The following is a 12,995-nucleotide window of genomic DNA, read 5'->3' as shown; positions in this document are numbered from 1 at the left end:
AATCCTGCTGCTGATACTCTGAACTTTTATCCAGTCTGTCTGTATCATTCATGTCTCATCAATGCATTTAACTAATACAACTCCATGTTTGCCACCGTAAATATTATCATTGCCATGTTCTGTCACTCTAGCTGTGCTGGTTTCTTGCTGTTCTGCTGTATTAACTGCCATAGCTTGTAAGTTATATTCACTGTTACTTTTGTGGTTGCTTGCATCTCTAGAAGTGTGTCTGTCTGTCTGTCTTTGTGTCTGTCTTTGTCTCTCTCTGTACATCTGTCCGTCTTTTCTCTCTTTCTCTCTTCTTTTCTTCCTCCCCAACCGGTCAAGGCAGATGTCTGTCCTCCACAGAGCTGGGTCTGTTCGACGTCCCTGCCTGTTATAGGGAAGGTTTTCGTTGCCACCGTACTCTACGGGGGAATTGTTGGGTCTATGTTAATCATAAATAAGTCATAGAGTGTGGTATTTACTTACTCTGTAAAGTGTTCTGAGATAATTTTTGTTATGATTTGGCACTATAAATAAAATTGAATCGAATTGAATTGAATATAGTCTATTATTGTATTTTTGTATATTGCATCTGTTATTGATGTTCTTGTTATTTGCACTATCCTCTTTTGCTGCTGTAATCCTGTAAATTTCCCCACTGTGGGATTAATACAGGATTATTTTTATTTTATCTTAGTTGTTGATCATTAGTGGCCCCTACAAGCTGGTTAATAGGAGTGAGGAGGAAGCAGTCAATGATGGTATAAAACAGTCAATAAAATTGTTTTTTACAAATTGTGAAGCACCACAACCATGAGATGTCCTTGAGCATTAAGTCATAAAAATGCACAAAAATATTTGGCTGATGGGTATGTGAGATAAGTTGTGGATGGACGGATAGAAAAATACACTCCACACTCACTCACGTGAGTGTTGTATTCAGTGTTAGAAAGGACAGGATGGAACATTCACAAAGAATTCTAAAAACAATTTAAGAAAGAAGCATTTGACATTTTTTGGCTTTGTATGTCTGTTCTCCAGATATTGATGAGTGTGGGCTCAACGAGACACTCTGTGGTCCTCATGGCTTCTGTGAGAACAGATTGGGTTCTTTCCGATGCCTCTGTGAACAGGGCTACCAGGAGTCCCAGGATGGCCAAGGCTGTGTGGGTAAGTGTTGAACTTTTGGTATGCATGTATCAAGATGGAAGTATTTTAATATATTGTATTACAGAGTGTTTGCTTATGAATAGAATCAGACCCTACACATACATTAAAAAGCTTACTGTAATAGTAACAGAAAACTGGTAAATGCCAATACAATTATTTAAGTGCAAACAGCAAAATACAATAATACCACTGTCAGTTAAAACGAGTATTAGGGCCATTGCTAGAAAAAAATGTTAATCTGAAATTTTGAGAATGAAGTCATTATATTACGAGAATAAAGTGCGTGTGTGTGTGTGTGTGTGTGTGTGTGTGAATGTGTGACGGAGAGGCTTAACTATAAAGAACTTTGGATAAAAACTATATAATGATGATGTATTATTTCACCCACCATTAACCTTTTAATCAGAAGGTTAATTTTTATTACCCGTCCGATCTGGGGATTAACCACGGGGCTGCAGATAAAACTGCAGTCCATGCATCACTAATACTACTATCTGAATAATATGCCCCTTGACATAGCAGAAAAATACTGTGCCATGACTTTAGATCAGGGTTTTGTTGGTGGAGTTGCTTTCTGCTGCCTCAAGTTAGTACATTCAGTCTGAAACCAGCAATGACAGTTGCACTGCGCTGTGTGCCACTTTGTGCTTGGTAAAAGACAGAGCCCCAGGGGTTGAATTAAAAAGGAGTCCATATTAGGGATGAGCGAGTACAGCATTATCTGTATCGGTTTCTGAATCTGTTTACCATATGAATACGACAATTCTCCATGACATCACAACAATAATATTTGTTCTTCCGGGGGGCAAAAGCCAAAGTGGTCTCCGATCGCACCACTAGTAAAAAAAACCTTTTGTGTCATTTAACCAGAGTAAATGGCTTGAATTACAGGGTGATCTGCACTGAATTGGAAGTAGAATTTATTTACACACTTCTAAGAATCTACAAGTGAAATTTCATATTTGCACATGTCAAATTAGTAAATAAAAGTGACTTTGATGAGAGAAAGCAGTAAGACGACGCTCAGTCTGAGCGGCTCAGGGGGTGGTTCACATAAAAAATGAAAATTAAGAAGACTTTGCGGTATATTTTTGAGCTGTTAAAGCATGTAATTTTATTGTGAAGGAATGAAGTATGGTCCTGGATGTTTTGACAGCATTGATGTTAATGTGGACGACCAGCAGCTCCCAGTGTTTACGGAGAGGAGATCGAGGTGTCCGACTAGGGCCGAGGGGAGCACATGGCTTATTCCCCGGTGTTAGCGTCCTTTTGACCACTCTGGTTAACACAAAGATAAATCAGGTCGTTAAAACGATATTTGGTTACAAAGATAAGAATCTAGACTTTAGTTTAACTCCATTAAATTAATTCAAAACAATACACCATCAATTATATTTGCTTACAAAGAAGTTAGACTTTACTTTAACACCATTAAATTAACTCTAAACATAACACCATCATTTATATTTGTAGGTTCAACAGTAACTTTGATAGAATTTATCCAGAAACTGTCCGTCTTGTGACACAGATCTGTTCTCTGTGAGAAAAAAGTCTCCACAAACAGGATGATGGAGGTTTGTTCCCAGTCTGCCCCGTTAGATGAGGCTCCTCCTTTAGTATTTTTTGAGGAAAATCGATAAAACCCTTCACCTTTTGCTGTATATCAGGCGGCTCAACCCCAAACACAACACGTTTAGATTTTTAACTATGTAACACTGTTTAAAGAACAAGGTCGCGGGTACAAGCGGCCGAAATGGGTTTTCTCAGGAGGGTGGCTGGAGTCTCCCTTAGAGATAGGGTGAGAAGTTCAGCCATCCGTGAGGAACTCGGAGTAGAGCCGCTGCTCCTTAGCGTTGAAACAAGCCAGTTGAGGTGGTTCGGGCATCTAGTAAGGATGCCCCCTGGGCGCCTCCCTAGGGAGGTGTTCCAGGCACGTCCAGCTGGGAGGAGGCCTCGGGGAAGACCCAGGACTAGGTGGAGATATTATATCTCCACACTGGCCTGGGAACGCCTCGGGATCCCCCAGTTAGAGCTGGTTAATGTGGCCCGGGAAAGGGAAGTTTGGGGTCCCCTGCTAAAGCTGCTGCCCCCGCGACCCGACCCCGGATAAGCGGATGAAGATGAGATGAGATGAGATGAGACTGTTTAAAGCAGCAGCTGGTCAGCTTCAGGTCAGTGAAGCTGCTGACGTTCTGCCACCCGGAAGTGTCTTGATGCTTGTTGTTTACAAACATTCTGAAATGCCCTATTATCTGTATCCATACTCGGAGTGGGCGGGGCCTAACCCACAGTGGGTGTGATTTCAGTGGGTTAAGTTGTCTCTTTGTGTCTTTGTTGTTGATCATTTGTGGCCCCTACAAGCTGGTTAATAGGAGGAGTCACTTTCAACTTAACATTAAGAATGTGTACTGCCTGTTTTCTTTCCTTGTTTATATGTACAACCCCCACCTCTGAAAAAGAGCATTTTTCCCCCAATCGCTTCCATCTCAGCTCCTGTAGCAGTTGTATCTGTTCCCATGTTAGATCTACTTCCTCTATTTCACCTCGCTGTTGTTTAAGTTAAGGCTATATATAATCATGTGGTAGGGCTTATATGATATCAGTGTTGTTTGAGCTGCTGCTTTCAAAACCTTGTCTCACTGATGCGATTATACTTTAAAAAAAACCAAAAAAAAACCCCATAGTAAATCCCGACTGGGCTGTGATTGGCAGATTGCTGTGACAAAAGTAGCTGGCTAGTTGGCTAACTGTCTTGCTAATTTCACCATATACTGTGGATACATATGTGTAATAATCCTCAAAGCAATTTCAGTCAAAATCAACTGGACTGGTTGTTTGTCTAGGAAGACCTTTATACCTCTCATCCAAGAGGCTTCATCAGTTCATGTACGCATCTGACCAGGCTGGGACTGGGTCAGATGCGTACATGAACTGATGAAGCCTCTTGGATGAGAGGTGAAACGTCTTCCTAGACAAACAACCAGTCCAGTTGATTTTGACTGAAATTGCTTTGAGGATAACGATGACCTGGACGAATGAGAACATTCACAGGCTTATGTGTAATAATCTATGATCCACAATGCTTTTTGAAGTCTAGAGTCAGTCATACTGAAACTCTGCCTCGAGCTTCGGGGTGTCAGTGTTGGCTCTCAGTGCTGGTGAGCTCCAGCATCTGCTGCCCGAGGGGCTGTTGACTCATCTGCTCCTGACTGGTGCAGCGAGCCGCTGAGAGGGAACTTCGACTGCTTCCACAAAGGAGGAAACACGCTGTTTCCCAGTAGTTGCTGCTCACAGAGACAGTAACAAAACGTAATTGGTGTGGATTGAATGATAGAATGCTGACATGCCACTCACGTCTCGTTCACGTCTCACTCACCTTGGTTTACTAAGCTTTGGTTGTATCTCAGATCATCTTTGAAAGCAACATTGTAACACTGTAAGTTTGGCTTGGAATGAGTCTGAACTTTTGGGTGTTGGTGGTTTCCCCATGGTAACTAGGACCCTGTAGCTCCCATTTAGTCTATTGTCATCCAGCAGGAAGGACAGTCAAAACACTGACTTCCCTCTGCTGAACCCTGAACACTCTCAGACACATAAAATGCAGAACACACTCTTATTCACATACCTCAATAAAGTATGTGCTTAACACACACTTCCCATCTGCCCTTTGGCAGTGCTGCTAGGTCCCACCCAAGTTCAGTCCAGCCAGCTGCCTCCTCTTCACTGCCAAACCATCACTGTACTGTGGCTACCACACACACACACACACACACACACACACACACACACACACACACACACACACACACACACACACACACAACAACGTGTATATAGTATATTATTGTATTTTTGTGTCTTGCATCCGTAATTGATGTTCTTGTTTTTTGCACTATCCTCTTTTGCTGCTGTAACTCCCCACTGTGGGACTAACAAAGGATTATCTTATCTTATCATAGTTGTTGATCATTTGTGGCCCCTACAAGCTGGTTAATAGGAGTGAGGAGTCACTTTCAACTTACCATTAAGCATGTGTACTATCTGTTTTTTTTTCTTCTCCTCCATCTATTCCTCTCCTCCTCTACAACTTTTTCTGGTCTCATCTGTCCTGTTCCTTATGTTTACACTCCTTCATTCTCTCTGCTCTCGGTCCAAAATCTCCAGTTTAAATCAAGTTTGCCATCTTTTTTTTTTAGTTTAAGCAACTGTAAACTCCAGCAGCTCCAGCCATTTTTTTTTAATGTTAATGTCTTGATGACCAAAGATTTGGCAGTATGGCTGATGCTTGACACAATTATCCAAAGAGGTAAAGGTGCTACTTTCCGTTTCAAGGTTTGTCTCATCCATAGTCACTAGTGTATAACGTCACTTTGCATCTGCCAGCAATTTTAGCCTAAATGCTGCTAGAATGATAGCAGCATTGCAGCCAAGTTGGTACGATTCTGAAGGTGCACTGGAGAAACGATAAATATTAATTGGCCTAGAACAGGGGTGGCCAACCAGTCCAGCATGAAGTGTCAAAAAAATTGCAAAGAGCTGCACACATGTATGCATTCTTGTGATGTGCGGATTGCAATTATGTCCACGGCCATTGTGATTAATGTGGTTAAAAAAAAACATTCTGCAGATAGGTTGCGTGTGGGTGAAATAATACATCAATAAGGAAAATATTAATTACATTCTATCAAATTTGAAAATAGCAGTGAGCAGCGTTTCTGCATCAGACAGATTCATTTTTTGTCAGGCATTGGTGTCCCCATTAAGAGAGACGATGTGTTCATATTTACACACGAGAAAACAGCAGCTTCATTGATTATTTCAGAGGCTTAGAATGTTAAGTTCTGCTTCTTCTGTCAAGTTTATAATTTAAGATTTAAGCTTTTCTGCTTAAACTCAACATGGATTATTTTAATCCAGCACAGTCAAGGCACCAATATTAGTTCCCATTGAGGGTAGGGGGCACACATGACCCGGCGTTTCCTCATGACCCCCTACCGCTTCACGAGAGAGTGACCAAAGACTGGACTGTCACCCAAACCCTCGCTGCAGCATACAACCGCACATGACAGGGCATCCAGTCTTCTTTTCTCGCACCAGCGTTGGAACCACAACCACTTAGCTTTGTAAAAGGCAGTGGTGGATAATTCTCTTGCCGCCTGTATGGTCTGCACCACCTGAACAGACAGTTAAGTCCCCCTCAGCCTGTCCTTCTAAGGAACCAGGCATGGAGATGTTGGCCCAGAGTGGGCAAAGCACCTATTGCACTTGCCTCCTAAGAAAGAGCCCCCAAAAACTGGAGGATGGTCCAGGGCTGGGCTGCCATCGTTTAAGACATTTCTGCACACCATGACGCCAAGCAACCTCCAGTGGCTCCCAGAAAGAATACTTTAACTCATCCAGTCCCATTCTTTCCAATAGGGGAGGGATGAAAACAAGGAGTTGAAAGGTGCAAAGCAGCTTTCTTGGCCTTGGCGCATGTGCAATTGTGTGCAACCCCAGGGGTGGATTGTCTTGTGACACAAGGGGAAACCATAGCTGAAAACATCCACCTCTGCTCTCTCGAACCAGGTCCAAGTCTCCTTCACCACATCAGGGTGAAGCCCCCATTCATCTGGTAGGGCTCCACCATTTGACATGAGGTCAGCACCCTTGTTGTCCAGAACAAGAATGTGGAGATCCTTCAGAAACAAAAGGTGCTCTGCAGCCCATAACCGTAATAATGAGGTCGTCGAGATAAAAGATAACCCTCATGCCATGGTTGTGCAACAGCTGAAGTGCGGTGTCCACATATCTGCTGAAGGTACAGGGGGGCCAGGAAATAGCCAAACGGCAGTCTGTTCTACTCGTAGGCTATATCTTGAAAGGCAAAACACAGGACTTTACTGTGGGGCCACCTCAACATGAAAGTATACATAATTTAAATCGATGGTGGTGTACCAATTGCTGTCTTTTGGGGAACCAGGAAGTAAAACTCGTTCTTTCTGTCGTGAGTGGGGGCGAAAGACACCTACCTATTTCTACAACAGGTCGAGGATCTCTGCTGAGAGATTATGTATTTCCTCCTGGGAGGCTAAATTCACCTCCTCCTAAAAAGAGGAGGGATTTTGTAGAACTGGAGAGAATAGGCCGGTCTCAGTTTTCCTGTCCACTGATTCTGTTAAATTGAATGAAACTTCATCAGGGGGCGAGCGACCAGCTGAGGAGTCAACAGCTAAAAAGCTGAAATATCCCATCTTGACTGTCTCCGCCACAAACGTTTAGAGACATCGACCACTCCTGGCCACGCTATGTGTGTGTGTGTGTGTGTGTGTGTGTGTGTGTGTGTGTGTGTGTGTGTATGTGTGTGTGTGTTTGGGCGGTACTCAGCAAAACATCGAAACTGGGGGAGGTGGGGAGGAGAGGAGAATGTGTATTTGCTTTCTCGGAGCGGGAGCACTCTGGTTACATGGCGCCCTGTCAACCTACATCCGTACACCTCAGCCTCAAGGCGGGCCATGATGATGTGTCTCCGACAAGGCAGCCGTGGGAGCCGGGTTGGTAGAAACCATGGGTGCTCTGTATTGTCGACGTTCCCTTCTCATCACCGTCGCATTATTACACCTCGTCTCATCCTACTTTGGGAGATAAGTGAACGGCAGGTGGCAGTTGAGCTATGTCTTCTCCTCCTCCAGTCATTTAAATCCTGATCCTGATCCTATTTGTGGAGCACTGTGAGCCCCAGCCACACATGATGGGAGCTTACTGTAGCTAGAGACATCACATGGCCCGCTGCAATTGCAACACCCTGAATCAGATTATGAATTAGGCATACATACTTGGCAAAATATTTACTATTTATCTTTAATTCATACTTTTTGTAACAGCTACTGGACTTGCTTGCCTCTTATCCACTTTACACTCTTGATGATGCATAATCATATAGCCTGTGAATGTTCTCATTTGTCCAGGTCATCGTTATCCCGATATAACAATGACCTGGACAAATGAGGCTGGACTTGGTCCAGTTGCTTTTGACTGAAATTGCTTTGGGCACAGTCATATAATGTCTTGATGTCTTAGTGAAGAGGACAATGACCAGACTAATTCAAAATAACATCTATGATCGTTTTCTTCTTTAACTTCTCCACAGATGTGAATGAGTGTGAGCTGCTGAGCAGTGTGTGTGGAGAGGCCCAGTGTGTGAACATTGATGGTTCCTTCATCTGTGTTTGTCCCAGTGGCCAGGACTACAACGTCATGATCGCCAAGTGTGAGCCCTTAACCACAGGTGACCCACCTTCAACTGTTCTACAAATTCCAAGAAACTTGAAGACATAATGGTGTGTCACTACAGTATCATTACACTGTCATTTCTCATTACAAGTCAGGAAATTGAGGAACACAAACTTCATACAGTAGATAGTGTACCATAAATCCATTACAAACACATGAATTGCTACAGAAGATGAACAAGAATGATTTCACTCAACATCGGAAATAGAATAGAATAGAATTACTTTAATGATCTCAGTTTTACATTAAATTCACAATTCATTTTGCATTAAATCCTCCTCGATCCTCCTTCGAAAAATAGTCCTAACATTTCAGTCAACTTTTAGTCAAAAGGTTTTCTCTGAATTTTGTCAGCTTTATAAAAATTTAGTCTTATTACTGTGTCAGATGTCTTAGTCTTCAGATTATATTGAGATTATATTAATCTAGTCTTGCCAAAACCAATAATTTTGTCATTTTTGTCAAACTGATTTTACACAAGAGTTTATCTTTTACATTATCATTGTCAGTTACTCCAGAGTCCTGACTGTGCTCATTTGTGGTGTGCTGGTTAGTTGCACTCACCTGGCCTGTTATACTGTCATTAGAGTATGCATTAGAGTAACACAATTGTGTGTGTGTGTGTGTGTGTGTGTGTGTGTGTGTGTCTGTCTGTGTGTGTCTGTGTGTGTAAGTGAGAGACAGAGACAGAAAAAAGAGGGGAAGAAAAGTTTGAAGGTGACGAAAATATAGTGAGAGTTTTTACTACTCATTTTTTGTCAACGATAAAATGTTCTTATAGTCACAGTTAGCATTTATTAGCATTTGTTTCTTGGGTCCTTCGGGAAATGGGATCTTAATAGACATCAGATCAGTCCCGAAAATGGTCAACATTTGCAGACATACTCCTTACAATGAGCAAAAAAAATTTATTTCCTGTCTGATCCTTGCCCCCCACTGTGTGTACATTCTTCTCTCCCCCTCTTCACACCCCCTCTTTTATTCATATTTTAGTGTCATCAGTGGAGCGTAAGGAATGCTACTACCATCTGAACGATGAGAACCTGTGTGAGAGTGTGCTGACCAGCCATGTCACCCTGCAAGAGTGCTGCTGCACACTGGGAGCTGGGTGGGGTGACAACTGTGAAGTGCATCCCTGCCCTGTCAATGGCACAGGTGACAACACACAGATACACTCAGTGCCTCTATTAGCCACACCTTTGGCTATATTCCAGTAATACTGTATCAGTAGGCAGCTGTGACTCGGTATGTACACACAGTATATATACGTATATATATATTAGAGCTGGGACTTTAACGCGTTAATTACGATTAATTAATTACAGAAAAAATACACAAAAAAACCAACGCATTTAATTGCAATTTATTTTTGCAATCAGTGCGGAACGTTGCTCATTGTACAAGTTCCCACCTGGCCCAGGACACAACACAAGAGAAATGAAACAGATTAGAAGTGAGATGATGAGTTGTTGCTGCATTCAGTGGGCGGACATTTGCGTTCTAAAAACGACCAAGTGAAAACATGGACCAGAGCACGGTCGTGTGCAAATTATGCAACAAAGAATTCACCTCCCACTGGAGCTCTTCAGCCTCTGCTCCACCCCAATGCTGAACACGCTGCAGCTAACATTAGCACAGACAAGGCTCCTAGGAGGGACTGTCATTAGTTGATGGATCATTTTTGTTTCTGTGTTTTTGAAAACATGGAGAAAAAGCACTCTATGTTAAACTTTTTATTTTATGCCAAGGATATTATTCTTAATACTTTTGCAATGTTAGGTTTCCACTTTTCTTGAATATACCCTACAAAGAACTGTTTTAAATCAAAACTAATGTTTCAGACGTAAGTTTAGAAAAAGTTAGTGTTAACTGATAAAAATAAACACATTTTGTTGTTTAAACTCATTGTTGTGTGTATTCATTAATTAAGTCATATACCAAAATCAATTTCAATTAAAAAATGTTGCTTCTTAAGTAAAATATTGATATACGATTAATCGCGATTAATTAATTACAAGGCCTCTAATTAATTAATGAATCAATATTAAATAAGTAATAAATATATATATATATTTTTTTTAACAACTGTATACTACTATCTCTGTATTAATGCAATATAATTGCTATAATTGTGTATAGCCTGACTCACATACAGGGAAGGAATGCCTTCCGATTTATTTCATTATCTAATTGATGACAGTCGGTCATAACAGAAAAAGAACATAAATAAACTACTTTGAAGGATTTTTTCAGGGCTAAATCGCATGTTATCAGATCAGTGCATAGACACAGGTACTTGTCGATAACAGCATTTTAAGCAGCATCAGAGGCATTTCCAATACTGGTATCAGTATTGGAACAACAAAATGAATGATGGAAGTCTGGGCATATAACACCAGTTGTAGCTGTCCCTGATTGACAGAAACCTCCACACTACTCTTGTCTCACCATTCTTATCTGAATGTCAGTAAAGGCGCAGTACAACTGTTCTGCGCCCAGGCAAGGCACACTTGCAGGCCGTGGCCCGGTTGAGAGAGAGAGAGAGAGAGAGAGAGGCTAATTATATCCACGAAGGACATTTACGACGCTGAAGGGTTTGCGGTTGCAAGTGTGAGCGTGCCCTAAATAAAACATTTTGAGTGACAGGAGATTATTCATTTTCTGTTATTCTTGGTAAACAGGCATTCTAATAAGAAAATGTCAGGAAGCACCTACAATGACACAACATTCAGAGCTGCTTAATTCATTGTCTTACCCTTTTTAATGACTGAGCAGGAACTAAACCTCTCTGTTGGCCTTTACAGGGAAGTTTACCTCATTAATTGTCCTTTATAGTATATACTGTAGGTATGCAAACACACACACGCACAGACACACACACACTTATGCATGTTGCACTCTTAACCTCCAAACCTCCTTGTCTGCCTCTTTTAGACCAGTTCAATCAGATGTGTCCATCTGGAAGAGGTTCTATTCCCAATGGAGACTTGCTGTATGGTGTACCCACAGCTGGCAGCTACAAAGGTAAAACTAAGTTATGTTGTCTACACAACTTAACATCATACATCACATGATGAATCCAGTGTGTAGGTACTTTGGGTTTAATTGGATCAATAGTGACTATCAAATGAAATATTTGATGAGGAAAATTAATAAAGAAAAATTACTAAAAATTAATAACTTCAATTTATTAAAAACGTCACACGGAGAACCAATCAAATATAGTGCCTTGACTCACGTTCAGATTATGAGATTGAGTATTCTCAATAAACTTACCGTTAATCAAGGAAATATTAGTTATCACCAATAATTATCAAAGATAATAATAAAAATGACTCTAGTCAAACCAGAGTTCCTCGGGGCACCACCGTCATAGACGGAGTGATAACTAATATTAAAGTCTCATAAAATATATTAAACTACTAATTAAGGGTTAAACACCGATAAATGTAATAGTTTAATTAGTTGAAGGATTTAAGAAGTTCTTTTCTTAGTAGAAGCTGGCTCATTCATCTTTGTGTAATATTAAATAATCAGACATATGGTAAACACAAACATTTATTAACAAATTAATAAATGCAACAAACAAAACACAATAAACTAACTAAAGCTAACAGCAAACGTATGTTTGTGTGTATGTGTGTGTGTGTGCGTGTGTGTGTGTGTGAGAGAGAGAGAGAGACAAAGAGAAGAGGTGGGGGCTCGAAGAAGGTGTGAACATTCTCTTTGTTACACAAAGGCCGGAAGCCTGATCTCTCAGTTCTTACAAAGTTACAATGGTATCTAGCCGTTCATAAAGTCCTATAACATGTAGTAATGCCCAGTTGGTGATTAGTTACCAGTCCATGAGATAGGAGATGTTGCGCATTGCTTGATGCCAGCAGCTGGGTGAAGAAAGGAAGCTCCGTGGTGAAGAGGTTCTTGTCTTATTTGTGGCTCTTAGGCAAAAGAGGATTCGGATCGCTCTGTGCTGTGCTCAGTTGAGGATAACCGGTTGGTTAACCTTTGTGGTGATCCCACGCCATAGGCCAGGTCCAGGGCCGAGGGGACAGCGGGCAGCTGGTCTCCTGGATCCGCAGGGACGCGTAGAGTTGGAGAAGAGCAGGAGGATCCGGTCGAAAGATCCAGTAGAAAAGATTCAGTAGAAAGAGTCAGTAGAAAGAGGGCGAGAGATTGTGTGCTTCACTTTATATAGGCCCGGATGATGTCATCACCTGGGGGTCAATTCAGCCAATGAACAGTTTGGGTGCCTTGGAGGATTCACACCTGGGTGTGACCTGTTGTGGGGGTGAAGGCCTTTATGAGGTCTTTGTTCCAGCAGGCTGTGGGCCTACTGTAATCAAACTGACAGTTTGAGTTAATCCAGAAAATGAACAATCATCTTTGGGCGCCGGTTGCACCTACATATCCCCCCGATGTCCTTGAGACTGCACCCGATGTGCGGTTTTAAGGGCATCTTTCACAGTCCATAGATGTACAGAGTTCATTTGTCAGTTCATTTAGTGTTTGCAACGTTTTGGGCAGTTATTTCACCAACTGGGAATTGGCTAAACACTACTAATATCTCG

The 12,995-nt window shown here is 41.7% G+C and overlaps 1 protein-coding gene across 8 annotated transcripts in view; it reads left to right on the top strand.

The window, feature by feature from the left end:
- ltbp1 (latent transforming growth factor beta binding protein 1) overlaps positions 1-12,995 on the top strand; it is a 220,520-nt gene that overhangs the window by 186,348 nt on the left and 21,177 nt on the right. For all 8 annotated transcript variants that reach the window (XM_083922851.1, XM_083922848.1, XM_083922847.1 and 5 more), the window contains 4 exons: positions 1,027-1,155; positions 8,285-8,422; positions 9,421-9,582; positions 11,362-11,451. In XM_083922851.1, the coding sequence (XP_083778977.1) occupies positions 1,027-1,155; positions 8,285-8,422; positions 9,421-9,582; positions 11,362-11,451 (519 nt within the window). The remainder of the gene's footprint in view (positions 1-1,026; positions 1,156-8,284; positions 8,423-9,420; positions 9,583-11,361; positions 11,452-12,995) is intronic.

Source organism: Echiichthys vipera (genome assembly GCF_963691815.1).
Source record: "Echiichthys vipera genome assembly, chromosome: 11".
Lineage (NCBI taxonomy): Eukaryota > Metazoa > Chordata > Actinopteri > Perciformes > Trachinidae > Echiichthys > Echiichthys vipera.
This window is presented reverse-complemented; position numbering and strand designations above follow the sequence as displayed.